The 26336-nt window shown below is 39.9% G+C and overlaps 2 protein-coding genes across 4 annotated transcripts; both read right to left on the reverse strand.

Annotated features, from left to right (window-relative positions):
* Nucleotides 1-4742: 4742 nt before the first annotated feature.
* Nucleotides 4743-9654, reverse strand: LOC307025640 (uncharacterized protein). 3 transcript variants are annotated; one of them, XM_079660460.1, is made up of 9 exons: nucleotides 9450-9654; nucleotides 9271-9352; nucleotides 8733-9079; nucleotides 8474-8591; nucleotides 8306-8397; nucleotides 8077-8194; nucleotides 6915-7067; nucleotides 6444-6643; nucleotides 4743-6275 (listed from the first exon to the last, which is right to left on the reverse strand). In XM_079660460.1, exons 3-8 carry the CDS (start codon nucleotides 8976-8978, stop codon nucleotides 6444-6446), a joined length of 927 nt encoding a protein of 308 aa, XP_079516586.1. In that variant the 5' UTR covers nucleotides 8979-9079; nucleotides 9271-9352; nucleotides 9450-9654; the 3' UTR covers nucleotides 4743-6275. The 3 variants fall into 3 exon arrangements, with proteins under 3 accessions (XP_079516586.1, XP_079516584.1, XP_079516585.1); XM_079660458.1 differs by having other exon boundaries at nucleotides 9271-9364; nucleotides 9450-9653; XM_079660459.1 differs by lacking the exon at nucleotides 4743-6275 and having other exon boundaries at nucleotides 6290-6643; nucleotides 9271-9364; nucleotides 9450-9653.
* An 819-nt stretch (nucleotides 9655-10473) lies between these two features.
* LOC307029660 (uncharacterized protein) lies at nucleotides 10474-12080 on the reverse strand (the record flags this gene model as incomplete). Its single annotated transcript, XM_079665739.1, has 5 exons — nucleotides 11923-12080; nucleotides 11466-11592; nucleotides 11126-11206; nucleotides 10688-10895; nucleotides 10474-10495 (listed from the first exon to the last, which is right to left on the reverse strand). Exons 1-5 carry the CDS (start codon nucleotides 12022-12024, stop codon nucleotides 10474-10476), a joined length of 540 nt encoding a protein of 179 aa, XP_079521865.1. The 5' UTR covers nucleotides 12025-12080.
* Nucleotides 12081-26336: the final 14256 nt, after the last annotated feature.

Below are 26336 nucleotides of genomic sequence, written 5' to 3' on the forward strand. Positions count from 1 at the left end.
CACTTCTGATTTTTACCCATGTGGTACCGGCACTTCTTACTGAGTACCGGCAAAATGCCGGTACTCAGCCGCCGGCAATATACGTATATATTGTAAACGCAACGCAGCGCAAATGTGGGTCTGACTCTGCCTCACAGAGGGTGACTGGCTGTCTACATGACGTGGCCTGCCGACATTGCCACTTTCATAGAGATCATACTAATGCCCTCGATTGGTCTCTGTGTGTCATTCAAGCTCGGGAGGGTGTGTGTTGGTGTATGTGTGGCGCGAGCGAGCGAGAAAGCGCGCGCACCGGTTACGTGTATTGTTGTTAGCATCTGGTGCTAGCTAGCTGCGCTAACGGATATAAGGAGCTTTTTCAACAACAAGGTGGAGGGAGAGTCCTTTGCTGTCAGACTGAGAGGCTGATAACTACAGCTCTGGTGAGGTAAATTACTCTCTGAGTCTTTAGATAGTTCACTTAGTTTAAGTTATCTCAGTGGGTCTCAAACGGTTCGGTCACCATATGTAAACACATATTTCCATTTGAGGGGGTAGTGATTAGTAAAATATGCATGAATAATACAAACAAAATGTTAACTAGGTGAAAAAAGGTAAGATAAACTTGTTGAGAGCTAAAACTAGTCTTTGCTGTTGCCTCAAAGAGGAGCAGGGGGGAGAGGAGGGAGACAGGAGAGGCCGATTCAGGAGCCCAGACACACTCACAACTATAAATGAACCAAAAACAAATAAATAAACAAGTTTCAATGTTTTTTCATATTGGATATTGTATGTTATTGGTTATGGCCATGTATTTATGATTTTATGATTATTTAAATGTATACATTTTTGTTTCATATGGGTGTAGTCTCTTTATTTCCCCCTCAAAATGCACCAGATTGATGCATTTAAGTCCAATATTTAAAAAAAAATCTTACCGGGGGAGCATGCCCCCGGACCCCCCTATAGGATTTGAGGCCCGGCCCCACTGTTCCCAAATAGATTTGCAAATTTTTTTTAAATAGTAACCCATCTCCATATGTTTCTTTTTGGGTAGTAGATTTAAACTAGAGGGCTATCACTTTGTGCAGCAACGCTATTGACAAATAAATCCAGCAAAATGGCACAAAAAACTGGTAGTGGCCTCAGGGACGAGGAGTCATTTAACCAGCAAGTAGGAGTCAAGCTTTACTTTCTTTTATATCCATAAAGAAAAAGTAAATCTGTTTACAGTTGTTTCCTTATGGATGTTGAGAGGTATCCATATATCTCTTCATTTTGCTCACAAAGTGCACCAGATTGATGCATCTAACTTCAATATTTAAAAAAAAATGTTCCCGGGAGAGCATGCTCCCGGACCCCCCTAGACTAGAGGGTGTCAGGTCCACTCCCCACTTATAAAAAGAGCACTTTACCACTGCACCCCCTCTAATCTCAGATGCACCCTGAGTCATTTTGTTTAAGTACAGTGAGCCTTTCTAAAATATACAATAAAGAGACAAACCCACCAGCATTATAGGATATACTATGACTTTGTGCCAAATACTTGTTGCTGATTTAGAGTACTGGCACCTTTTTTATTCCAATTCAAGCACTGGGTATACACACATATTGATAGATGTCTTGTAATGCACTGTTGAGGAACCTGCGACCCAAGTTTTTCATCTCCGGCCTTGTCAGGTATTGAACATTCAATTAATAAAGAACACAGAATTATTAAATATAAAACACAGAATTTGTGTGATTATACTAAATGATTTACAAATACCACTGCATATTTACAACTGTTACACATGCTGATGTAACGCAAATGTTTCCAACATGGGATCAATAAAGTATATCTTATCTTAAGATGATCGATGGCTACTGCCATATTTGCAAAATTTGCCTCTGAACCTTGACAAGTGCATGTTTCAGGCTTATCAATTTACAACAGGAGGGGTCACAGACATAAGACGAGCTGTTAAATAAAGCTCTTCTGACCTTAGCTGGCATGTGGGTATATACAGGACTGTCTCAGAAAATTAGAATATTGTGATAAAGTTCTTTATTTTCTGTAATGCAATTAAAAAAACAAAAATGTCATACATTCTGGATTCATTACAAATCAACTGAAATATTGCAAGCCTTTTATTATTTTAATATTGCTGATTATGGCATACAGCTTAAGAAAACTCAAAAATCCTATCTCAAAAAATTAGAATAGTTCCTCAGACCAAGTAAAAAAAAAAGATTTATAACAGCAAAACACAATCAAACATTTGAAAATCTCCATTAATGCACTCAGTACTTGGTTGGGAATCCTTTTGCACGGATTACTGCATCAATGCGGCGTGGCATGGAGGCAATCAGCCTGTGGCATTGCTGAGGTGTTATAGATGCCCAGGATGCTTCAATAGCGGCCTTTAGCTCATTAGCATTGTTGGGTCTGGTGTCTTTCAGCTTCTTCTTCACAATACCCCACATATTCTCTATGGGGTTCAGGTCAGAGGAATTTGCAGGCCAATCGAGGACAGTAATGCCATGGTCAGTACACCAGTTACTGGTGGTTTTGGCACTGTGGGCAGGTGCCAGATCATGCTGGAAAATGAATTCCTCATCTCCATAGAGCTTTTCAGCAGACGGAAGCATGTAGTGCTCTAAAATCTCTTGGTACACAGCTGCATTTACTCTGGGCTTGATGAAACACAGTGGACCAACACCAGCAGCTGACATGGCTCCCCAAACCATCGCTGACTGTGGGAACTTCACACTGGATTTCAAGCAACTTGGATTTTGCTCCTCTCCAGCCTTTCTCCAGACTCTGGCGCCTTGACTTCCAAATCAAATACAAAACTTGCTTTCGTCTGAAAAGAGGACTTTGGACCACTGTGCAACTGTCCAGTGCTTCTTTTCCTTAGCCCAAGTCAGACGCCTCTTCCGTTGTCTTGAGTTCAGAAGTGGCTTGACCATGGGAATACAGCTATTGTAGCCCATTTCCCGGACACGTCTGTGAACAGTGACTTTTGATACCTGGACTCCAGCTTCAGTCCACTGTCTTTGAAGCTCCCCCAAATTCTGGAAGCGACTCTTCTTCACAATGCTGTTAAGGCTGCGGTCATCTCTCTTGGTTGTGCAGCGTTTCCTGCCACATTTCCCCCTTCCAACAGACTTTTTGTGGATGTGCTTTGAAACTGCACTCTGTGAACAGCTTGCTCTTTGAGACATTTCTTTTTGTGTCTTACCCTCCTGATGGAGGGTGTCAATGACGGTCCTCTGGACAGCAGTCAGATCAGCAGTCTTCCCCATACTTGTGATTTAGTTTACTGAACCAAGCTGAGTGTTTTTCAAGGCTCAGGAAACCCTTGCAGGTGTTTCGAGTTAATTAGACGATTCAAGTGATTCGTTGAACACCCTACTAGTATACTTTTTCATGATATTCTAATATTTAGAGATAGGATATTTGAGTTTTCTTAAGCTGTATGCCATAATCAGCAATATTAAAATAATAAAAGGCTTGCAATATTTCAGTTGATTTGTAATGAATCCAGAATGTATGACATTTTTGTTTTTTTAATTGCATTACAGAAAATAAAGAACTTTATCACAATATTCGAATTTTCTGAGACAGTCCTGTATACCCACATGACAGCTAAGGTCAGAAGAGCTTTATTATTTATATTATATTATATATATATATATTATTTATATTATATATATTATATATATATATATATATATATATATATATATATATATATATATTATATATATATATATATTATTTATATTATATATATTATATTTATTATTTTATTATTTCTTAATGCTGCCCATAATGGGCACAAGCAATTTTCCCCCATTTATTAATTATATGTTTTAAATGTGAGTGTTTCCTATCCCCTAAACCTCCAGGGAAGTACACAGTTTAATACTGGCAACTTCTTATTAAGGGAAATATGAAAACGTCTTTTAAAACTACAATTCCAAGCAGAGACGTGCCATAGAACATGTTGCGAAACACACAATAGTGTGTAGTTACTACACAGTTACTACATTTCTAGTTTTGGGGACGGGGTGGGGGAGGGGGTGGACCCGTTCAAATCCAGTTTTGGACAGTCTGCCGTGGTTCCATCCCATTTCAAAGTGCTGTTCGACGCTCGGCGTAACCCTCGGCGCACACTCAAACATCCAATCAGAGCTTGAGGACTATCACGGGGTTTGTCCATGGATGGGTTTGTCAAGCGAAGCGGAGAGAATACTTACTTCCGGGTGTAACATTCTCTAAAGCAGTGGTCGCCAACCAGTCGATCGCGATCGACCGGTCGATCGCGAGTGTGGTGCGGGTAGATCGCGGACCATTACAAAAAAAAAAAAAAAAATTAAAATAATAATGTTTGAAAAATACGTTTTTAGATGTAAACCTATCATCCACCACCCCGTTAGCAGGTGCCACTTGATTGACGTATATTTGAGACACCTCAATAATATAATACATTAACCGTGCTTTACGTGAACCTCATCATGATACAAGAGACGTCGGCAGGACTGTAATTTCCCGTGTTCAGTGAACGCAACAGAGGCAAGACACCAGACCAATCAGAGATTGCATGGAAATACACGTGTGCTTGTGTCATTCAAGCTCGGCTCTGTGTGTGTGTGGCAATAGCGCATTTAGTGTGATAGAGAGGGAGAGAGAGAGTCGGAGTGAGGGAGAGAGAGGGACCGGTGCTAGCGGAGACCGTGATGTTAGCATCTGGTTAGCTAGCTGCACTAACGGACATAAGGAGCTGTTTCCACAACAAGCTGGAGGACAGGAGAGTCCTCTCCTGTCAGACTGAGGGGCTCAGGTGAGCTAAAGGACTCTTGAGTGTTTAATACGGTTTTGTCACAAATTATTCAAAAGACTATTTCCGCGGCACACCTTCATATGATCATTATAGTTATACAAACAATAAGAGAATAAATAAAAAACAGGTATGAAATAGCCTACTATATGGCAGTAAAACAAGAATACAGTTTAAAAAGGGAGTGATTTGTAAAATATCCGTAAAGAAAAGGAAAATCTGTTTACAGTTCTGTTTCATATGGGTGCTGAGAGAGGTATCCATAGATCTCTTCATGTTGCTCTCAAAGTGCACCAGATTGATGCTTTCAACTTCAATATTTAAAAAAAAATCTTCCCGGGGGAGCATCCCCCCGGACCCCCCTAGAGGAGGTGAGGGCCCCCCTAGAGGAGGTGAGGTCCGCCCCCCACTCGCACATAGCACTTTACCCCTGCCTATATGCCGTGAGCTGATTATGGAGCCTTCATTGTAACAGTAATTCAGATGCAATTAGCCTATATAAAAGGCCTCAAATTGGAAGCATTGTCTGGGCCGTCTTTTTCACTCAATTCTGCAATAGGTAGATAGGGTGTATGTCTTGACTCTAGAGCGTTGGGGTTAGTCTAACATGAAAAGCATGGACAACAGAACATAAAATCAAGTTATGCAAACGGTTATAACATACAGTATTAAGAAATCATACAACACAACCATTTTTTTATGATTTAACTATGTATATTAAACATGTACATTCTATGTGTAAATCAAATATAACAATGTATAACAATGTATTATTTGGTTTTGAGAACAACAATGAGGTGATTCACCAAATAAACTATTTGTTGTTTATCTCAATGTCCCTAATTATACATCCTAAAAGACTGTGCATTGTACATGTTGATTGAAGTACTTCAATCAATCAGGTTAATAGCTGGAGACCAAAAAGGAAATATAACTGACAAAGCAATTAAAGCAAGTAACGCAAAAGAAACAAAAATGAACAATTAGAGGAAAGCTGTTATTGGCCTGCGGTGTAACAGGTGCAGTCATATAAAGTTAATGACAGGTAAATCCTATAAGAGATCGAAAATAATAAGGCATAGGCATCCCGTTCTGGGAAAAAAGGGAAAGACCTCCTACTCTTGGACAATGATGTGCTCACCAAGTTGTATGGTAACCAGCAAGATATACTTGGAGATTTAGGAATTTACAGTCTAGTGTTTCAAAAAGGATCAAAAGTGAATGGTTCATTGATCAGGATGCATTCCAGGGACGCTGAGCATTTTCTTCAATACAATTTCAGTTGTGTACAAGTGAAATGTTTGGCCTGATGCTGCGGCATAGGGATAAGTCATATGGTCAACATATTCAAGAGTAATCTTCCATTGAGGAGTATGAATACAATCTCTAAATATAAAGTCAGTAAAGTATTTACATTTCTGATAGCACATCAAGTCTTGGCGGATATTTGTGCTTGAGAGCAGCAGCAATCTGGGTAAATACAGAGAAACAAAAAAGAGGGGCAGATCAGAAACCAAATTTGAGGTTTTTGAATACACAATGTATGTTTAGCATTAATGAATACAAAAGTAACAGCAACATGTCTAGGTTGAGGCTAAATCAACAAAGATACTGTACATTAATTCATAAGTAAATTACCTAAATTATGTTTCCTTCTTCATCTTCACTGGTGTCTGGACTGCTTAGGCCACTTTGACTTTCCTCTTCATGTTGAAGGAAACAAGCATCAGGACCTAAAGCAGTCTTGTACTGCTGCAGTACCACCTGCAACCTCTCCAACGCCTCAGCATGCTTCCTCCTTAGGGTGCACCCAAGTCCTCCATTCCCCTTGTCTACATCTGAAAATACACAAAATATTGTTATTTGGACATACTATAAAGTAAGATTGCTTCACGAGGCAAGAGCACTTCAATGGAGTATATTCTCTCCCATGTACATATAAAGATGATTGTCACTGTCAAGGGACTTCATTATGTAAAATGGCCGGGTCGAATGGGCAAAGGCCATTATACTCCATCCAATTTCTGTGACCAAGAATGATTTGGGCTGACTTTTTTTCCTTTAAAACTCATACTTTACAAGGTAGGTTAAGTTTTGCTTTCAACTTACCTTCCTCAGCCACCTTATTTTTTAGAGCAACTACCATGTTCTGCAACCATGTGCAATGCTGCGCCATCTCCCACAATAGGATGCCTTTCTCCTCTTGCAGTCTCCGTGTAAGCATGACTTGATCAAGTATCTTTTTCTTGGCTGTAAAGTTAGCTAAAATCCAATCACAGTTATGTATATACATGAATCACATTTTCATTATAGCATAACAATATGTTTAAAACTCCAAACATGTACTTTCAAAATAATCAAATGTATACACAATAAGAAAACTTAAGATATACCCTTAAACTAAATGAACGTTCTAACACTCTACATGATATGTGCATAACTCAGCAAGGTATACCTTCATATAACAGAACTTCAAATGAATTATTATGAAATATCTGCAAACTGACCCATGCCATGAACTTCCCACGGCCACAGCGCGGACATGATGCTCCCTCCAGAAAGGGAATGCTCCACCGCAGCAACATCTATGCCTCTGGCAGAGTCGTGTACCAGCTGGTTGTACTTCAGTTCCTCCTGATTAAGGCGCTTTTTATCGTCTGCAAGCTTCCTTTGAAGTCGATGGCGGAGCTTGCTGCTGTCTGAAAAAGACATGAAGTAGTGGGATAGGGATATGTGACAAACTATATTTGCAAGTGCAAAAAATATATATAATTCAGTCGGTTGAATCTGCAACCTAAAACATTATATTGTTATACCATTCTGTCGGTAAAGGGATTGCTTCCGCTGCCTCACACTTAGGTAAAGCCCCTCAATGCTTTGCTGCAGTGCTGTTTGAAGGATGTCTTCAGAAGTACCCGATGTTTCTGAGGTTCCTCTAGAAATAATATTGGCAGTAAAATGTACTGTTACACAACACGTACTGTAACGGTTTTGAGAAACAAAGTTGTGCAACATATTTAACACCTTTTAACACAAATTGATGGTACAACTATGGAAACTGGAACATATCAGAGATAAACATGGACACATAGTTGGCTTGCTATTGCTTGAAGATTATGTCCCTGTCTACTGAAATCCAGTGAGGGTACCATTACGTGGCATAACAAATCAGCCTTATTGCCTTAAAATTGGCTGCTCTTTAGGATCAAATCTGTAAATTCAAACAGTCATGGACAATGATATGTAGCTGGTGTTATCTCGTCGTGCTTACCAGATGCCCATTCCTTCACGTCGGAAATCCACGTCGACACCATGTCATCTGAGATACAATGTAGCTCCGTCTTGAGTTCCTCAAGACTTGCAGTCTCTTCCAGGAGCTTCTTACTAGTCTGATAAACAGTAGACGATGGACATTTATCAAGATTAAAACTTGCTATGATTAACAACAAGCCATGTGCAAATGACAAAGGACACAACCACACCTTTAATAGGAGGCTCACCTTCACATATCTTGTGGAAAGTGCCTGGTGAAGGGAGTCACCTTTTTTCCTGTTCCATCCCATTGCATGCACTGTGAGCATGTCCAGTCGTGCTTTTGAAAGCAATAATGAGGTTATGATGTGTCATCTAAAAAAGTATGCAATAATAGGGCAAAACCTTCCACTCACCTGCTTTGGACATGTATTTTGTTGTCAGGGCACAACGGGACAGGTAGCTGTTGACCTGCTCCACCTCTTCCCCAGCGGTCATCCCTGCTCCCTCCTGGTTCTTCTCACTCCATATAATCTGATGGTAAAAGGTTGCTGGAATTGTTGTGCAAAGAGGCTACATACTACTATACTAAACAGTATAGCTTAGATATTTACTACTTCAGTATTATAAATTAAAAAAATATAAATGTACGTGATACAAAAATATTTCACATACCTCGCATTTGTTAGCATGGGCTCGAGCATGCATTACACTGAGGAATGGCTTCATGGTGGTCAGCTCCTGGAGAGCAGGAAGGACACTTGCAGCTTTCTCCATGTACGGCCAGCATACTTGCAAGCCACATCCATGGCGAAGAACTTGGCTTTGGCTGTCATGAGTTCCTTTTGAAGATACAGGGGGTAGGCGAATATCTCCCCCCTGTACATATTTAAGACCTTCAAAAGAAACCCATGGCGACATACAGCCACCTCCATCCCTTCTTCATCCAGCTTCGAAGCCCTCCTTGACGTCTCCCTCGCTGCTGTCCACTGGGAGTCCCCACATGTGCCTCTTCCCTGGGTCTAAGACACACATTACATCATGACAAATCAGTTAAAAGCAATGGAATCACGATCTACAACATTTGTTCTAATTATCTGATTTTGGAGTAGATGGTAAGGAGAAGTAGCTGAATTTGAAGAAAGTCAGGGTCGGATATACATGGCTATTTTTGTGATATACCTATAAGTTAAAATGACGAATAAAAACTTACATTTTTCAGTGATCTCTGTATTTTGTCGACAAATGCAGCCACCGCGCTGTCTTCTGCTACAAAGAGCCCATTAAAAAAAGCGCTGCCATCAGAACTGAGGAAAAAAAGATTAGCAAATATATCCATGAAATATAAACAGTAATCAAATAAGTTAAATAACAACATTGTAAAAACAGCACCTTCACCTTCGCCGAAAGCGATACAGCTTCCTGTTTCCATCGGCAGAAACAGCCAACATCTCCGGCGTGCAGGCAGGGCAGATGAAAGGAGCACCACAGCAGAGCTGGTCTTCCTCATACGAGGCATAGGAGTACTCCAGAAAGCTGCGCTGCAGTGCATCTCCGTTGACAGGTCCAGACTGGAAGATAATTACAGATATTGCTGTGATTTTGTCTATTTACGGAAATGTTATAATGTATAATATGGTAAAGAATATTTACACTTCCTCTTCCTCCACACTTTGTGCGATGCTCCAGCAGCTTTGCAAAGGCCTGTCTGGAGAATCCCAGAGAGATGACCTTGAGCTCTTCAAAGGAGCTCAGGAGGTCCAAGGTGTAAAGTGTGGAAATACTGACCGAAGCTGGCCAGTATCCACTCTTAAGGAGGACTTTCAAGTCGGGGGTCCACTGCTGCTGGCAAGTTTGACAGACATATAGTGGCAGATGCAAGTCATAACGCCCTTGGAACAAGTAAATAAACATAATTAAGACACATTTTACAACAGTTCCATCTACAAATAGTTAAAGATGAACAGATATTACATGAAGGTTTTACTCCAAGTGGAAGCACAATGCCTCAGCCCACAACAGTAAACATATAACAACAATTCAATAGAAATCCAAATATATATATATATATTTGTTTACCATTGATGGTAATTAAAATCACTGGTTTGCCTGGTACCACAGTGAAGTTTGTGCCTTTACAGGAGCAGTTGGATGCCTTCACAGTTGGCAATATGCAAGCTGTCAAAAAAAAAAGAAAAGCACTAATTACCATTATATGCTGGCCGAAGAGACATGTGAACATCAAAATGCAAGTTTGAGAGAGCATACCTTGGTCATGGGTGTCATATCCACCTTCCACTCTAACAACACACGTTGTTGGACTAATTGGTTTAAAAAAAACATTCATTAAACTGTCCCTGTTGTGGAGTGGCTGGTTCTTGTGATGAAGTACATCACAGTCTCCACAGAACCACTCCTAGCGGAGACACTCTCTACACCTTGGGAGGAAATACAAAATTATTCTAATATCCTAGAATTACTTTCATTTTCATGTGGGTTTTTTCTAGGTATCCAGTTTTCTAACATCCCAAAAGTCATGCATGTTAGCTGAAATTGCAGGGCACTGAGCATTAATACTGAAAAATTACAATTAGGTAAAGTAATTTAAATAAAGGTAAATGTTATCTCACCTAATAACAGCCGGCTTGTGGCAGAGGCCACACAGGGGATGACCAACAGCCTCTTTTTCTAGAAGGCATTGTAGGTGGTGTGGTCTCGCTTCTTTCCAGCGCTCTGAGGCTTTCTGCTGCCGAAAAGACCAGGATGAGGCAGAGCTTTTTTGAGGCTCAGGAGGAGGACATGAGGAAAGAATGTCAGAGAGTCTCTCCATATTCTTTTCTGTGAACAGAATGGGAAACTTTAACTGTAAATGACTATATTTAAGATGAACACTAAAAATCAAGGATCATTTCTTTGCTCAGTATGGAACTGGCCAATATCTTTACTGAATTAAATTCCTCGTTCGAGTCCTGAACTGTCAGTTGTGTATAAAGTTATTTTCTCTCACTAACACAATTTATTTAAAAATTGATTTTAGTTTTAAACTTAAAGCCATTTTTGTGATTTACCAAATTTGTGTTGTGCTGAAGGTTCAGTACGCAGAACCTCCACACTGGAAGACTGGAAGCCCTCAGTCGGGGGGGATGTGACTGTAAAACATCACACAGAGTGTTAACAACAGATAACTGATGATTTGTATTATCTACCTATTGTTTAAAAGCTTGTGAAATTAAATAAAGCATAGTTCTTATGACACCACAGTGGGAATGTCTCCGACTGTAGTGTCACTATGCGTTTATATATTGGAATTATTGTAGACCCTCAACAAGCAATTACTGTGTTTTAATTCGATTTTCAAACCATTTACTTAGTAAATTCATAAAAATGTAAAATAATTGGGATTTCAACCTGTAGCTGAGCCTTGGCGTCGCCCTCCACGCCTCCCTCTCGGCTTGCCACGTCCTACACAGCCCCTTTTAGGGGACTGTAAAGTGTCTCCTACAGAGCGTGCCCGTTTCCTCTCCTCAGCTGCTTTCTGTGAACAAGTAACAACTCATGTAAGGTTGATGTTGCTGATAAACTGATACCATATGACAGTGGACAAATAAAAGTAAATTCATTCACTTGAAGAACATTTTTGCTTCAAGTTTTTCCTACCATATACAACTAATGAAGTAAAACAAGTTGAACAAGCTTCATTTAGTAAGCCTCTGCCCCCCATGTTGTAATGATGAACCGTTTTGCAAAGGCCCTATACATTGATCCAAAATCCAGTTACTCTTGGCCTGTTCAGCATTTTTTGGATAACAGATAGTGCCAAATTCAAGTGGGAAATGAATGAGGTCATATGGGTTAAAACACCAACCTTAGCTTCAGCTAGCATGTGTTCATGCTTCAGCTCAAGAGCCATGCGTTTCCCTTCTTTGGATGTGGGATTATTGGGGTCTGGGTTGTGTTTTGTTGCCATTGCAACACAGCCAGACAGCCAGACAGACAGACAGACATATAGACAGACAGACAGACACAACAGATATGCAACAGCTGCTGTATGAGACAACCAGAGATAGAGAGACAGATTGTAAGATTGAGATGGATAGATGAAGAAATAGATAATGAATGATAGAAAAAGATAGACACAATAACTATAAGAAAGGTAGGTAGATAGACAGAGAGATAGGTTGAGTTTGGCACTTAAAAGTGCCATTGGTTTTATGATGGTGTAGATCAGTGTATGGGTTTGTGGTGTGGGTATGGGAGCTGCAGGAGAGAACATGGACGTGGACTAAGCCCCTCCCTCCCAAACATATATTAAAATGTCAGCCAGCGTTAGTACTGTCATGTGTAAAACAAAAGCGATTAAGATAACGTATAACTCACACTTTAACACCGACGTATGTAGCCATAATTAAGACAAATATTTTTCACACACCACTTATGAGCTGATATAAATGTAGCTAAACTAGTTTAAGCTTATGTTGAACGTGAGCTAGCTAGCTAGCCGCCCGCAAGAATAATTTCACATTAATGTTGCTTTGCTGATTATGGCGAAAGCATTTCTCAGACTTAGAACAGTTCATTATGTATGATGAACCATGCGAGTAAAGGCTTAAAAAAAAGCCCCAATTATTAAATCTAAGCAAAACATGTATCAGACTTTAGTGAACCAACTTACTTTGTCAGAGGATGGATCGCAATGCCGGTGGCAGCGTCTTTAGCCAATAGGTGGTGCTCTGAATGATGTAATTTCCTGTACCGATTATACAATAAAATATTAATACATTTCCTATATTTTGACACGATAAATCTTTAATAACCTAAGTAGCCTACGGACAAAAACAAAAAAGTATATATTGCCTTATAAAATGCAGAAAAGTTTAAACATCTAACATGATAATAATAAATAAAAAATAATGATATCTTAAACCAAAATAAATAAAATGGAAAATTAACCGACAACAACAATTTAACATAAATAAAACAAGGATTAAAACAAGGATAAGTTTGACTCAATGTTGTGTAAAGTACCCGTTATGGTTAAAAAATATATATATATATTTTTATTTTTTGAAAATAATACAGTTTCCAGCTTCCCGAGACACAAAGAGGAGACACGAACAATTCTTCCACTTGAAATGCGTTTAAACTGTGTCAGAAAGATGTTTAATCGGTTCATTTTAATTGGTTAATAATTGGTGTTTAATACTGGCAACTTCTAATTGTTGGGGGGGGGAGCGTTCGATCCAGTTTCGATTCTGTAACCTTGGCGCACTGCCACTCCAACATCCAATCCCGACTTGAAGTTTAATCACGGGGACTGTAGTCCTAAACGATAGCTGGGGATTATGGGTAGTGTAGTGTCTTCGGCCATCCTAAACTCGATAATGCTCGAAATGTCCCTTATAGGCCTACGTCTGTTTCCGGTTATTTTTATTTTGAAATTCAGTTCCTGAAGGAAGGCAAAAAAGCCCGAGATTATAGAATTAAACAAATAAATAAAAACAAAGATAATTGTGTGTTATTGTTGACTAGATAACAGTGTGTTATTGTTGACTAAATAACAGTGTGTTATTTTGAAAAGAATAACAAATTAAAAGGAAAACTGAACCCCATTTATTTTCCTCACAGACAGCAACAAAAGTCCGAAATGATACGATTTTAAATAAAAGCAATAATCGTGGCTTGATATGGAGTAAGAACATGTTTTTATGAACCACACAGCTTCCGGTCTTCCAATAACACGTAATGCCGTGAGACTACCAACAGAAATACATTGCTTTTAAAATCGTGCTGTGCAACACGAAAAAAAAGGGGAAAAACTACCAATTGAAATACATTGCTTTTAAAATCGTGCTGTGCAACACGAAAAAAAGGGGGAAATCGTGTTGGTGAACACGAATCAATAGATTAAAGATCGTGTTGGTGAACACGAAATGCCGTGAGACTGGGTTGGTATTTCTGGGGGTGGGGGGGGCTTTCCAATTCCAGTTTTGCAAAGTCGGCCATGGTTCCATTCCATTTCATAGAGCTGTGACGCTCAGCGTAACCTTGTCGCACTGCCACTCCGACATCCAATCACAGGGCTTGATGACTAATCACAGGGTTTGTAAAGCAAGGCGGATGTTGTAGTCCCAAACGATAACTGGGGATTCTGGGTAGTGTCTTCGGAAACTGTAGTGTCTTAACTCCGAAAAAACTATTTGTTGAACGAACGGGCCAGGAGCATGTTGTTTCTTACACGACCAATAGAGCACCTCTAGTGGTCGTGTAAGAAACAACATACCCTTTAAAACATGTCTCTGGGTCGTAATAAGGGCATGAACAATCGGCCTATATGGTAATCTTTTGTAGGAGGACAGGCTGAATTGAACAAGGACGTTTGAGCCTGCCATTTGAAGCCTATTTCAGAGAATTTGAATAAAAAACAACAGAAAATAACATCTGTGGCAAAGACATGTTTATGATACTTGCTCATTTGGCTAAGCAGGCTTATCACATGTAAACACCACTTCAATAATAGTTTAAACCTGTTAAACTCCAAGGTCCCCGCCGGCGGGTACTTTTTTTTTTTTTTTCACGAAACTGTGTCTCTCAGGGGATCTTAATATTTAAGAACCTATTAATGTGTTATACCAGATTAACGGGAATACTGAATAACTGACGATACAAACCATTTTTACCAAAACAAAACACAAGTCTCATAAGAAGCATCTAAATGACCCCTGAGCGAAAAATGCTAACCTATCACTGCACCGATAATCCCTCCTAGCTCCCTTATTACTGATCGTAGGTGCACATCCAACACATTGTTTATGATCGCAAGGAGACACAGAATCTAACGGTGCCCACCTCAACACTGAAAGATACAAACTTGCGACTTTATCAACAAAAATATACATCAAAACAAGTGGCGCTAGGTAGCCCACAACGCTAACATGGCTTACCTTCGTTTTTGTCTGGTCTAAACTGGTCTTCAATGGCATTAAAACGATAAAAACGATGCTTTAATTAATCCATAGGTTAATCCAATGTGTCTTCGTCCCCTTTGAAATGTTCTGATAATCCATAAGCAATAAAACAGCTTTTTCGTTGCTTGATATTGCTTGCAGGATATTTCTCCCCTCTGCTGCAAGCTAGCATGCGCAGAGACGCCACCTTTTTTTTTTAACATGAGTGTGTGCGGGACGATTTCCCTTGGATTCTATTGGCTCTAACGGTCAGAAAGAGATGTCACATGTAAAAATTGAACAAGGGGGGCCATAGATATGGAAAATCCACCCAAATGGCCCCAGAAGAGGTTTTTTTTGCTAAATCTTTCTAAAAAGGTCAAATATCACTTGTTTTGCATCAATCTTGATACAAGGTACTTATTATATGTTGTACTTTGGATTACTAAAGCTTTTAGTCTACTAACCCATCATCCAAGGTTAGTTTTCACTATAAGTACAACATATCTTTTGGACGGACACTATAATTTATATAGTTTTTTTCTTTAAAATAAAAAACATCTATATTGATTCTGACTTTTCTACATCCAACTCACAGGTTTATCATTACTTTGAGAAAACAGATTATTAATTTAACCCTTTTAGGAGGGAAGATATGGTCATTTGTTCTAGGAAGGTCATTTTCGAGCCTGAAACCTGAAAAACAGGCTTGGGGCCTAACAGCTTCAATGCACATTGGCAAGCTAAAGACTTGTGGACGGCGCGGTAAAGTTTAGTAGTCTCGTTGTTTTTAAGCAACTGTCAATGCACTAGCATGGTTAGCGACAGCTTACACATTTGATCTTGCTGAACACCATTTTTTTTTTTTTTTCAAGATAATCATAGACTTTACTTCAGGAATCTAACCAAACATATTTTTAGGATTTCGGACTCATTCCTGCACCATCTAAAGCTAAATCCTCTGCACCACCCAAAGTGATGATTGGTTTTAAAAAGTACAAAGAAACTATTATTTCAGGGTTGGTTCAGCAAGACCTTTCTCTAGTGCTGGCATAACACTAAAGCAGGGGTGCGGAACCTTTTTCCTCTCAAGGGCCATTTCAATTTTTACAACATCCTCCGAGGGCCGTACAAATTATTGAACTCAACGTCTGCTTAAAAAACTAAAATCACAGCCCATTCATTTCGCCTTTCTTTCATGCTGTGCAAAGAAAAAGCAACCTCTTAATCCAGATATATGACCATGACCCGCGCATGCATGCACCGTGGCATGACCACCAAAACAGAACAGAAATATATGGACACAAGATGTGTGCAAATGTATTTAGTTTCATATCCATGTGGACATGATTTGTGTGGGGGGGGGGATCTAACCTCATCTAGGGGGGTTTGGGGGCATGCTCCCCGGGAAGATTTTTTTATATGATGAAGTTAAAAGCATCAATCTGGTGCACTTTGAGAGTAAAATTAATAGATCTATGGATACTGTTAGAAATTTAAATCAATATTTGATGATATAAGATAGATTAAACACCAGTACTTTTATAACTGTTTTATTGTGAAAATACTTCTGGTTAGCTTACGCCTGTGGTTGAAGTTTATTGTGAAAAGCTATTCCGGAAGGGATCCCCGAAATACCAACAGTAGCTTGACTTCAGGTTTTAGGGAAAAGTAACGATTGCAGCCGTTAAAATGTATTAAATGAAAAGTCATGAAAGAGATAAGGAGGAGAAAATGTGTGTTTAGTTATGTATTGAATGTACAATGTCAAAATCCTCTATTATGTGCGATATCGGACATTGGTGAAAGGAGGGCGGAAGATTACGCCACAGCCGCCATTGAAGAGGAGGAGCCAAATGAGATATATAGTGAGGTGACGGAGCCTTGCGGAGTCTCTTGGCTTGTTTGAGACAAGCGAGACCTGCGCAGTTGCGATCAACGTCTTGCTAGTGCATTGCATGATGGTTAGTCATTTTGTCCGAATTGCTCTGGAGGCTCGCCTACATGAGACGTTGAAATCTCGCGGGACAAAGACGCCCGCAGCCTTGAGAGCGAGGCGGGGCGCGGCGCGGCGAGGCATGAAATTAATATCTATATATTTTATACTATACTTGCACTGCTTACCGTTTTCATACTTTATATATCTTAGCATATTCATACACACTGTTCATACTGCTCACAGGCTGCTGTGTATATCTAGTGTATTCATACCCCTCCTCACTGTTTATTCATCATTCAATTCATTCTATATTTTATTCTGTAGATTGTGTACATTACTTTTCACTTTACTGCTTTTTGCACTCCTGGTTAGAAGCTAAACAGCATTTTGTTGTCTCAGTACCTGTAATATGTGCAATAACAATAAAGTTGAATCTAATCTTTAGCAGGAACAAATGTATTTACTCATTACATATCTGACCTTAATGATTAAACACATTTGTGCATTCTTTATAAATGCAAACCGAGTCAAGCCGACTCCGGAGGTGGCGGTATGCACCTTAAGCTGTTTGCAATCCGCCAAAAAACCGAGAGAAGAAGAAGAAGAAGAAGAAGAAGAAGAAGAAGAAGAAGAAGAAGAAGAAGAAACCGACTCCGAGCTGTCCGACTTCAGGCAAGCTTTTTGAGACCTCCCCCGGCAGCGATCGGCTATTCTCGTCTACTTTCTAGGCGAGCCGCAGCTCGTCTCAAACAAGCCTACTTTCTGGACGGCCGCGACTGCGAGAGGAGGCTGCAGCTTCCCTCTCCCTCTCTCTGAACCATATCTCTGCTTGTAACATTACCGCGCCATTTTAATTAAAGTACCCATTTGAACCTTTATCAGAGACTCCATTGGTCTCCTTACTTTTAAAGCTTCTCTCCTGGACGCGAGAATAACGAACAAAGCTATCAATACATCTCTCAACACCCATATGAAACAGAACTGTAAGCAGATTTTTTTCTTTATGGATATTTTACAAATCACTCCCCTTTAAAACTGTATTCTTGTTTATTAATAATAACTTTTTTTTACTGTCATATTAGTATTTTATACCTGTTTACTTTAATCTCTTATTTTTGTATAACTATAATGATCATACAAAGATGTGCCACTGGTTGGAGAAAAAGCTTCTTATATTCGTTAGCATAGCTAGCTAACCAGATGCTAATAACAACAAAGTTCTTGACTGTATGATCAGTATGACAGATGAACAGATCGCCACTGGGCTTACAACTAAAGACACAGCCACGCAAAAACTGCAGCATGTGTACAGCTCCTAATGGGTATTGCCATTTGTGAAGTCCCGGTCCGGAGCCGCCGCGTTCTGGTGCTCTCCCTTAGAACTACACCCCTGTCAGACTAGACATATACCACGTGATGACACGTTAGGCTCGTGTTGTGTTCAAGGACCCTGACCTTGGCCAGGAAAAACAGGCACTCGCTTGTTTAATTATTTTGCGGTCTAGATTTCTTGAATTTTTTTATTTGTTGCATGTGTTTATAAATTACCTCGAGGGCCGTACCAAAGGGTCTCGCGGGCCGTATACGGCCCGGGGGCTGGAGGTTCCCCACCCCTGCACTAAAGCAAAGTGTTTTTCTGGGGTGTCACAATCGCCATCAAGGACATGCTGGAAAGCAGTTGTGTTGGTTACTTCTTTTTATACCTTACAATTTCAGCCTATCTTTCAAACTCTCAAACCAGATACTGTGAGTGTTGGAACAATAGAAAAACATATGGTTTTGATGATTTTTATTTAGTTCCTGTCGAGTTTGAATATAGTGTTTATTGATAATCGGTAAGTTAAAATGAATGTAGTTGGATGGGAGTTTTTGTTGTTGATGAGAAGAACATATTCATTTTATGTTTTGAATGTCCAAGTATAATAATTTACTCTGGTGATACAATAATTATAAATCCACTTCAATGTGTGTCACACAGAAATGCCAAAAAGGGGTGGAAATGACCAATTCCATCTGCATGTTTTGTTTCCAAAACTGCCAGTCGCTCGATAAATACAGTAACTACTGCACAGACATTATTCCACGGAATGAATGCCTATTATAACCTTTCCCACTGAAGACAAAAGCCCGATGTTAGTGGGTGTTAATGGTTAGTCCGTTGGGAAAGTGGCTCATTTGATAAACAAACAGGATTTTTGGACAGTTTAAAGATGGACAATGGTTATTTATGCTAGTAAGATCCACATAAAAATATCTAGATGCAAGATGCAAAAGAAAAAGGTAAAGCCATTCTAACCGTAACCATAGTTTATGACCTTGTCACATCATAAATTAGATTTGTGTGTTTGACAGTGATTTGTTACAATTCTTAGACGACACCATCAGAAATTGTGCATGCATCATTGTAGAGGACATTGACGAACAACAATATTTGATTATTAAATTGAACTCACAGCCATAGGTCACATATTATAGATGAATGTCCGGCAGTGGCTCAGTCAGTAGGGGCTTGGACTGGGAGCTGTAGGGTCGCCGATTCAAGTCCCCGAACAGATTTACAGTATGGAGTGTGCTGCTACTTGGAGAGGTCCCAGTTCACCTCCTGCCCTGCGTGGTGCCCTCGAGCAAGGCACCGGACAACCGCCCCACTCCCTGGGCTCCTAGTGCTATTCCTGGTACTAGGATGGGTTAAAAGCAGAGAACACATTTACAACACATATTTCATGTGTAATACATTCCAGGCAACGGTACCTGTCAATCAAGAACAACATTCCCTTCTCCCACTGTTGCACTTTTCATCCCAAGTGACAATTGTATATGAATTCCTCCACATTGATTCAACTGGTTAAGTAATGGCCTATAAATTCCGCAAGAAGCATTCATTTTTTCTTGCGTCTCCCTTTATGATCCACTTAATTGGCTCTTGCCACTGGAATTTTGATTAACCAGTTTGTTTGAGGTACAGTATATGAGTGAAGCTATTGTGATGTAAATCCACATTGCAAGCAAGACCAAAGAAAACATCTGGAATACCTCAGATTCAGTCCCCATGATTTGTTTATCAAAAAATCCCACCACATTTGCCCACTTCAAACACTGTAATGATATCAAAACATGGTGGACCTTTGATATGCAAATGTGGTGTAAGGGGATATGAAACATTCTGATTTCCTTCCTTCACCGCGTCAGGCTGCGACAAAGATGCTGCTCAGTCTCGTTTCTAACACAAAATGCTCCATTAAATGCTATTTAAAGATAGCCCTGGTGAACCCTTTTGACAGCACCTCCTACACAAGAAGCCACAAAAGCTTTCAAGTATCATTCGGCATTGTGCGTTTCTTTTTTTTGTATTCTTGTGCTTTGTTTGGCTTCATATTCTTTCGCCAGTTCCACAATTCTTTCGGTTTGCACAAAAAAATCTTCCACATATAACCAACAACTGTTATACATCCAACCAGCAATACAATATATCTAAGCCGTTTCTAGTCTGACAACTGTTTCATTAGAATTACATATTCTGTCTGTGCTCTCTAAAGGAACCTACTGGATAAGGGAAAAAAACAAGACTACAAACATGAAATGGGTTCTGCGAGGTAGAGTAACACATGTGAGAATGCTGTTCATTGACTACAGTTCAGCTTTTAACACCATTCAATCAATCAATCAATAGGATACGGCTGTAGTAGGCCGAGGGCCTTTTATAGTCGCTCATAAATAGGTAGATCACTGTTCTTTATATAATAGCAAGAGCCACATAGTCCAAAGCAGGGGTCGGCAACCTTTTTGATATGAAGTGGGGGTAGAGGAGCTCGACGCTCGTGAACTGTCAACAGGAGGGCGGGGGGAGCCTGTCAACTTACATGATGCCGAATTTAACAAACACATTTAAATAATTGGTTTAAACGGCATAATAATAATAATGATTCTCCAGAACACACGTTATGATATTAGGGTCATGCAGAGTGAGATGAGATCGCTGTCCCTTTAAGAGAAAGAGAGAGGTGTGTGGCGTGTGCATGTGTGTGGATTAGTGATGGGCATTCCGAATCCCTTCGGGGACACAAATCTTTCTATTCAGTTCACTTTAAAGATTTGTTCACTGATTCGTTCACTGATTCGTTCACCGGTTCGCGAACGACTTATGGTGATTTGCACGTTCGCGAACGATTCGTCTTTGTACTTAATTCGTTCAGTGAGTCTTCACTACTGCCGAAGTCCGTACAAGAAGTTTGCTGGCGTAAAATGTATGATATTAAAACACATTTTACACCTGACCTTGTTGCCCCATCAATTATGCTCTGGGAATAGGCTACATATTATTTAAGAAACATAATTGGCCTTTGTTAAATCTCATAAGTGTGTGCCTGACTATACGATGTATTACAGCAGGCTAGCACGTTATACTTTCAAGCCCATGCACGTACTATGTGGCCTAACTTAAATCCCAAAGCATTAAACTCCATTTGGCCGAGTTCAAAGTGAATGAAAAGATATATCCTCTACATCGGCGACGATTTATTCATATTCTATGTACCCATCTATGTTTGTTTACCTTTAGCTAGCGGCTAAGCTAGTGGGACGCTACGGAGCCCATGCAGCTATCCGCCCTCTGAAGCTTTTAGGGCCGACAGGGGGAGGAGAATGTCCCGCTAACGCTGTGTGTGTGTGTGTGTTTCACATTAGCGGGACGCTATGGAGCTCAGGTATCCGCCCTCTGAAGCTTTTAGGGCCGACAGGGGGAGGAGAATACAACTCTGTGTGTATTTATCGCTAAGCTAGATAGCGGCTAAGCTAGCTGGACGCTACGGTTCAGGTATCCGTCCTCTGAGGCATTTATGGCGGACAGATTGAGGAGGATGTCCTGCTCCTGTGTGTGTGTAACGGAGCTCAGATGAGAGGGCTCTGATTACAGTTTTAATCCTCTGTCACACTGCATGTTTTCTGCCATATTTTATGAGAGATAAAATGATTTTCTGCCACAGGAGTTTGACAGACAATAAATGAAAAAGTACACAGTAAAATAACTTCATAGTAGCCAACTTGTGGTAGAAGTCCAACTAGTACTGAGTCTAACACTAAAGTACTTCATTGTATTTGTGGTAGTTGTCTAACTGAGTCCAACTCTGTGTAGATGGAACATCCAGTATTTTGAAGGGGCCCTAACGGGACCCTCCTCTTGAAAGAAAGGGATAAGATAAAATAACTGCAGGAAACAGTTCTGAACTCTTTCCGCCAGTTCTTTAAGTTCGTCGTTCGCAAACTGCTTCTCTTTAGCTTTTTGGCGGAAGGTGGCGACTCAAACAAACAAATCGTTTTATTCATATTATATGTACCCATCTATGTTTGTTTACCTTTAGCTAGCGGCTAAGCTAGTGGGACGCTACGGAGCCCAGCTATCCGCCCTCTGAAGCTTTTAGGGCCGACAGGGGGAGGAGAATGTCCCGCTAACGCTGTGTGTGTGTGTGTTTCACATTAGCGGGACGCTATGGAGCTCAGGTATCCGCCCTCTGAAGCTTTTAGGGCCGACAGGGGGAGGAGAATACAACTCTGTGTGTATTTATCGCTAAGCTAGATAGCGGCTAAGCTAGCTGGATGCTACGGTTCAGGTATCCGTCCTCTGAGGCATTTATTGCGGACAGGTTGAGGAGGATGTCCCGCTCCTGTGTGTGTGTGTGTGTGTAACGGAGCTCAGATGAGAGGGCTCTGATTACAGTTTTAATCCTCTGTCAAACTGCATGTTTTCTGCCATATTTTATGAGAGATAAAATGATTTTCTGCCACAGGAGTTTGACAGAGAATAAATGAAAAAGTACACAGTAAAATAACTTCATAGTAGCCTACTTGTGGTAGAAATCCAACTAGTACTGAGTCCAACACTAAAGTACTTCATTGTATTTGTGGTAGCTGTCTAACTGAGTCCAACTCTGTGTAGATGGAACATCCAGTATTTTGAAGGGGCCCTAACGGGACCCTCGTCTTGAAAGAAAGGGATAAGATAAAATAACTGCAGGAAACAGTTCTGAACTGTTTCCACCAGTTCTTTAAGTTCGTCGTTCGCAAACTGCTTCTCTTTAGCTTTTTGGCGGAAGGTGGCGACTCAAACAAACGAATCGTTTTTTGGGAGGAATCAGTTCATCTCGTTCACTTCAAAGATTCGTTTGCGAACGACCCATCACTAGTGTGGATGGTAGAGCGAGAGTGAGCGAGCGTGCGAGCGAGCGAGCGTGTGTATGTTTCTGGAAGTAAAAACGAGGCAGCAGAAAAACAGAGGTCTGTGATGTATTTTGTGAAACCGAAGAACAACTAAATAAATGCAACAGCCTCCCAAGAAGAGCTCGCCTCTCTCCAGTCATTTAAGCTAAAGTACGTTATTGAACCTGAAGCTTGTTGCTTCTGCCCGGGGAGACGACAGAGAGTCATCCCCTCCTCGACTATAGTCTGAGAGTCGACAGGAAAGTTCAACACACAGATGGCCAGTCCGCCCCTTTGTAGCATATTATTTTGATGAGAGATGAGCAGATCGCCAATGGGCTTTCAACTAAAGACACAGCCACGCAAAAACTGCGGCATTTGTACAGCTCCTTATGGGTACTGCAATTTGTGAAGTGTTTTCCTCTGTGGTGAAACGATCATATAATAATAATAATAATAATAAATTATATTTATATAGCGCCAAGGGACCAAAGGACACATTGAAGACTTTAGTATCATCTGAAAACATCTGGACCATGGAGCTCATATTATCGGGTAGGTCGTTGATATAGACTACAAACAGTACAGGACCCAGGAATTCCACTGAGAACTGGGCACCATCCAGGTGGTTTACCGTTAACAAAGACTCTGTCGCACGTTTTTGAGAAAGTCTGAGATCCAGGTGAGTATGTCTCTATGAGTTGTTATTTCAGATTATGTGTGCAGTGGATGTACATGATCTTTAGTTTGCTAGTTATTACGAAGATTACTTCAGGAAATTGTGTCTATACAACGTTTTCATTGTTACCAAGGTGGTTGCTAGGGACGCTGCTATCGATATTATTTCTGTTATGTTGTGTAACTGTTTAATGGTGTTATCTTAATTGCTACCCCCTTCCCCGTCAATTTATAGTGTTGGTCCACAGCGCAAACGCATTAGTTTTACAAAATCTGCATCTAAAATTGCGGCATAGATACGTTATTTCCCCTGTGCAATTCTCCATTTACTCAACAATAACACACAATTATCCTTGTGTTTATTTATTTTTTTGACTAATAAACACAAGTTGGAGTCCGTCAGGACCGAGGGTCGGAGCAGGTCATTTGCTTTAGAGAATACACCCGGAAGTAAGTATTCTTTCCGCTTTGCTTGACAAACCCAAACCCCGTGATAGTCCTCAAGTTTAGTTTAGTTTAGTTTATTTTATTTTATTTCGAGCGTGTAAAACCAAAGAAAATACAAATGAAACAAAAGTTGATACAGACATGATACAGTGCTATACAAATGAATGCAATAACAAAACGAAATATTTAATTCATAATTGAATAATCTGTACTATCATTGTCTGATATCAATAAACAACAAAGCTTTAGCTAATTACACGTCCGAAAATAAGCTAAAGCTTTTTTGTTTGGATGTTTGAGTGTGCGCCGAGGGTTACGCCGAGCGTCGAAGAGCATTTGAACTGGGATGGAACCACGGCAGACTGTCCAAAACTGGATTTGAACGGGTCCACCCCGTCCCCCCCTCCCCCACCCTGTCCCCAGAACTATACATGCTGGCTATTGTGTGTTTCGCAACATGTTCTATGGCACGTCTCTACTGGGAATTTTTGTTTTAAAAGACGTTTTCGTATTTCCCATAATAAGAAGTTGCCAGTATTAAACTGTGTACATTAGGGTATAGGAAACACTCAAATTTAAAACATATAATTAATAAATGGGTGAAAATGGCTTGTGCCCATAATGGGTAGCATTAATATATACCCACATGACAGCGAAGGTCAGAAGAGCTTTATTTAACAGCTGGTTTTATGTCTGTGACCCCTCCTGTTGTTAATTAATAAGCCTTAAACATGCACTTGTCAAGATTCAGAGGCAAATTTTTGCAAATATGGCAGTAGCCATCGATCATCTTAAGATAAGATGTACTTTATTGATACCAAGTTGGAAACATTTGCGTTACATCAGCATGTGTAAAAGTTGTACATATGCAGTGGTATTTATTTGTAAATCCTTTAGTATAATCACAGAAATTCTGTGTTTTATATTGAATAATTCTGTGTTCTTTATTTATTGAATGTTCAATACCTGACAAGGTCGGAGATGAAAAACTTGGGTCCGCGGTTCCTCAACAGTGGATTACAAGACATCTATCAATATGTTTATACCTCCACCATTAAACAGTCGTATTCTGCACATTTCTTATACTATCTACATACATCTTATAAGAGTATAATACATGTGTATAATATCAGTTAAAATAAGTGCTTAAACATACAGTAGTTAACATTGCAGGAAAGCAATATATTAGTACTTTGTCAGGCTTAATATTTATACCCCCAAAGCTTTTTTCTTATTCAAAATAAGACCTTAACCTAAATTATTCTTTAATATTTAAATAAAGCCTTATTAGTTGGTCTGTCTGTGTCTCCTATTAATATCTAATAATACAAATAATACATTTCAATAATGTGCTTTAACCACCAGGTGTCCCTTTCTATCAGCTGTGCGCCGTTATGGTGTAAATATACCAATATACCGATTGGATCAAGTATAAAAGCCGAATTAGTATTGATACTGCAAGGAGACTTATATTGTGAAGAGATATTTAAGATTTTGTTTAATTGCTGATATATTTATGATCCACGTCACGTTTTCAGTTTTGGCGGCAGTTCTCCTTTTTGTCTAGAAGTCTTTTCATCAGGTCTCTATAAATAGCGTACTACGGCAGATATGTAATATTTAATGCAGCCGAACCGTGTATAACAATGCCGTTATGTGATGACCTCCAAAGAGAAAAGCAAACAAACTCGGAATAAAGTATTCTTTTATTTTAAAAAAATGTTTTCGGATTTCACATCAGCAGGAAGTCCGGTTAACTAAAATGTCCATGCGGAACAATACCCCAACCCATAGATCCGTGGGTGAATAATGTCAATCACCACATTACACACATCCCTTCAGGTTTACATTTTAATTTACATTAAAGTATTTTGTGAGGCCTTCTAAAATGTTTTTAAATATAATTAGGGTTGTAGTTGAAGAGTTTGTAAATTATTGCGTTGCCTGGCGACAACGGCACGTCCATTAATTCCACAACCACACACATGGATTAACATCGATTTAATACATGAATGTAGCCTTTGTTTCTGCTAAAAGAAGTGTCAACCAGCTGGGGCAACCAGAAAATCGGTGAAATCG

The sequence above is a fragment of the Notothenia rossii genome (assembly GCF_949606895.1).
Source record: "Notothenia rossii genome assembly, chromosome: 2".
In the NCBI taxonomy this organism is placed as follows: Eukaryota; Metazoa; Chordata; class Actinopteri; order Perciformes; family Nototheniidae; genus Notothenia; species Notothenia rossii.

Bases quoted from the DNA above. Each gene is read 5' to 3' on its own strand.
- LOC307025640 (XM_079660460.1), bottom strand. From the start codon at position 8,978: ATGTCGCCATGGGTTTCTTTTGAAGGTCTTAAATATGTACAGGGGGGA. The intron at 8,398-8,473 runs GTGAGTGGAAGG...TGCTTTCAAAAG, and splicing joins AAAATACATGTCCAAAGCAG to CACGACTGGACATGCTCACA. The intron at 6,644-6,914 runs GTAAGTTGAAAG...GTGTATTTTCAG, and splicing joins AAATAAGGTGGCTGAGGAAG to ATGTAGACAAGGGGAATGGA.